Below are 3,928 nucleotides of genomic sequence, written 5' to 3'. Positions count from 1 at the left end.
AGTTGTCCAATTAATTTCTTTCTATTTTTAGTAGAGACGGGGTCTCGCTCTTGCTCAGGCTGGTTTCGAACTCCTGAGCTCAAACAATCCGCCCATCTGGGCCTCCCAGAGAGGTAGGATTATAGGCATGAGCCACCGCGCCCAGCCCATAAACTAAAACTTAATACGTAATTTTCCCCAAGCAAGATGATGAAAATCCCAAGGCTACGTACCTATACCTTCTGAAATTCTACTTCTCCTCAGTCCAAAGTTCTTTGTAAATTTTATTCTAAAACTACAGTTAATGCAATTAGTAATTCCTCACAAACATGACTAAAGGCTAGAAAAACTACATTCTTACACTAGGACAAAGAGAAGTCTAAATTATGTTAAATTTCATATTCAAATGCTTACAATCTACTAGGGAAGCTGAGAAGAGAAAAAATTATTTTTCTGATATGTAACCTTATTTTAATTAAAAGTAATAGCAACAGGAACCTTTCTACTGTTTGCCATAGCCATCCTACAGCATTTCCAACTAAGCCAGAATATTTCCTGGTTACAATCCTCAGATACCCTCCTGTTACATTTTCTAAGTTATTCAACTTAGAAGGTATACACATACCATTTAATCTAGTCTTGATTCCATTTTGTTCAGGGATTAGAAACAGGATGTGAGAGATAATAGCTGCCCTTGATATAATAAAAAGTACATGGGCATAATATTCCTGTGAGAAATGGGTAATCAAAAGTAAAAATACAGAGTGAAAACAGAGGGTATGATTAGGAAATGGGGCCAAGTACTAAAAGCAAAGAGGGCACAAAAACAGAAACCCAAATGTCTGCCTTACACTGGAAAAAAAAAATGTTCAGTGATCTAAATCCTTCCTGCAAATTTTTAACTACTCTCACCTATTTACCCTTTTGGGTTGGTTTATAAACAGTTAACATAAAAGTTGAAAAGCACAAATACACATACAAAAGCTAAATTCTTGGCATTTTCTATTCACAAATATGTTAACACACTAAGTGCTGAAAGTGGGAATGGTCTTTTCTTCCGTAATACTCAAAATAATGAGTAGGTGAGGTTATTAGAAACCTACCTAAAAACACAAATAATCTGAAAACTGATTAAAAGATCACCTTTTCAGAACAATTACATAAAGTATTACATAAAACAACAGTTTAATCATTCAGAAATTCAAAATTGCCTCAAAGGCATATATAGGAACTATAAATTAAATCTCTATTATACAATCAAGACTATATATATAGTCCCACTGGAGGAAAAAAAGCTTCAATGGAAAAAAAATTTTCTTTCATCTTTTAGATCAGATTTACTTCAAGCTCTGTTTTATTGAGAGAAAGCCATCTATTCTGTGTTTTGTCAGCTCCCTGAACCTAATCACAAATACAGCACCGACCACGCTTTCAAAAACTATTATTTAGCATAATATTTAAATGTATAAATCTCAACACTTGGGTTCCCATTTGAAGAACTATCTTTTCTAAGAGATACATTATAGTAATTTAAGTTGAATGGCTCCGTTCTATAAACCAAAAATAAAATTATAATGAATATGTGCATTATGACTTTGCTGTACTTAAAGGCTAAACCAAGGATGGAACTCGCTCACTTGTACATTCCAAAGCCAAAGCTCAGAGCAGTCATCTGGGCCACAAGCAACAAGATAGTTGTCATCTGGACTCCATGCAATATAAGAAACGCCATAAGCATGTCCTTCTAACGTTTTAAGCAGTTTTAGCAGGTGTGTATCCTAGGAGGGAAAATAGACAACTCAGTTAACTCCCATCCCTAAAGCCATGTTTTCTGGCACAAGAACTCAAATATCTGCAAAGATGTACTTCGATAATATAATCTAAGGAGATTTTCATACAATTTTCTCCTCAACTTAAGCTCTAACAGCTTGCTTCATAAAGACTCATTCACATTGCGCCATCTATTAAGCATCTACTATACACAAGGCATTGTGTGCTAGATGAAAACATAAAGATGACACAGAATTTGCCCTTAGGAAGCTTTTGAGGGAACTGAAAACAAATGGGTATAAGAGCTCTTATTTTTAACAACTTTATTGAGATATAACTTATCATAAAGTTCATCCTTTTAAAGTGTATAATTCAGTGATTTTAGTATATTCACAGAGTTGTACAACTATCATCACCATTTTATTTTGAAACATTTTCATCACCCCCAAAAGAAACTCCATACCCATTACCGTCTTCATCCTCTCTCTTTGCAGCCTCGGCAAACACTATTTTCTGTCTCTATGCATTTGCCTATTCTGGACATTTCATATAAATGGAATTATACACGATATGGTCTGTTGTAACCGGCTTCTTCCACTTAGCATAATGTTTTCGGGGTTCATACAGGTTGTAGAATGTATCAGTATTTCATTCCTTTTTATTGCTGAATAATATTCCACTTTACAGATATACCGTATTTTGTTCATCCACTCATCAGCTGATGAACATCTGGATTGTTTCTACTTTTTGGCTATTATGAATAATGCTACTATGAACATGTATGAGTTTTCACGTGAACATGTTTTTATTTCTCTTGTCTATATACATAATAGGATTTCTGGGTCATATGCTAACTGTTTTACATTTTGAAAAACTGCCAAATTGTTTTCCAAATGGTTGCACCATTTTACACCCCTACCAGCAAAGCTACCATTTATTTAGTGTTAATCAATATTAGCACTATTTATAAACAATCTTATTTCTTATAAATCTAAGAGGTAGGTATTACCCTCTCCCCCATATCACAGGGAAGGAAAGAGAGGTATAGAAAGGCTAGAAACATGCCTGTGTATCCTAGGAGGGAAAATAGACAACTCATTTAACTCCCATCCCTAAAGCCATGTTTTCTGGCACAAGAACTCACATATCTGCACAGCGGGGATTTGAATCTGGGCTGCCTAACTGCAAAGTCCATACTGTAAGCAATGCAGGCTGAACTGTGAAGTGTAAATGTGGATGGCAAGGGACTATGCTGGAAGAGTTGACATGTTTGTTTTAGGGTAGAGTTCGAATTTTATCCTGTGGGTGATAAACCACTTAAAGATTTTAAGCTAGGAAATATATTTTATACATTTGATATCATATATATGACATACATAATATAAATATAATATGGTATTTGGCTCTAGGGAGAGAACTAGGACAACAATGTGGAAGATGAATCAGAAGGAAGAGACAGAGGGCAAGGAAATAACTAGCTAATGCAGCAGCCATAGTTAACAGTCATAGTTCCCAAGAAATGAGGCCCTAAAGTGAGATGATCAGGACTAAAAGAGGTCATATCAACAGATACTTTGGAGATAAAAATGACACAACAGAATGTAGTAAGAAATGTTCAAAGACAACCTCCAGATTTCTGGTTTAGAGGATATCAGTGCATGTTTACAGAGGAAGTAAGAGTTTGACTCGAAGTGGGAAGAAACAGTAAGTTTTAGACTTTAGTCTAAAGACTTACTGAGTCCAGCTTTGAGCCTGGGGGGAAATTCCAATGGCGATGACTTACAAGCAGTTAGAAGCAAGTCTGGAACTAATCTGACAAAATTAGGTTGGAGATTTTCCCCCCAGAAATGTCACTGAGAAATGGACTGTGTTTTGTTTCTCACTGGGCTCTGAGTTTATCATTCATAAAATTATATAGTTCAAATCTCCATTGTTTTGAAAAATTTAAATAGTTAACGCAACTACTGATTTTTCTTTGGGAATGGGGCAATAGGCATGAGTAACTGTGTTAGATCAGCAGTATCATTAGGTCAAAGTAGCGTACATAATTCACTAGTCAAACCTTTCTGACTAGCTCAAGATCTTCCAGGAACAAACTTTCATTCACAGATCTTGTACTCCAGATCAACACACAAATTCGCTTTTAAACTGAAGAGGAACTCCTTTAGAATTATTTAAC

General features: G+C 35.3%; 1 protein-coding gene across 3 annotated transcripts in view; it reads right to left on the bottom strand.

Annotated features, from left to right (window-relative positions):
• WDR26 (WD repeat domain 26) overlaps positions 1-3,928 on the bottom strand; it is a 42,813-nt gene that overhangs the window by 13,036 nt on the left and 25,849 nt on the right. For all 3 annotated transcript variants that reach the window (XM_012644059.1, XM_012644060.1, XM_012644061.1), the window contains exon 8: positions 1,617-1,757. In XM_012644059.1, the coding sequence (XP_012499513.1) occupies positions 1,617-1,757 (141 nt within the window). The remainder of the gene's footprint in view (positions 1-1,616; positions 1,758-3,928) is intronic.

This window comes from Propithecus coquereli, unplaced genomic scaffold, assembly GCF_000956105.1.
Source record: "Propithecus coquereli isolate 6110/MARCELLA unplaced genomic scaffold, Pcoq_1.0 Scaffold205, whole genome shotgun sequence".
Lineage (NCBI taxonomy): Eukaryota > Metazoa > Chordata > Mammalia > Primates > Indriidae > Propithecus > Propithecus coquereli.
Note: the sequence above shows the minus strand (reverse complement) of the source record. Positions and strands in the feature narration are given on the sequence as shown.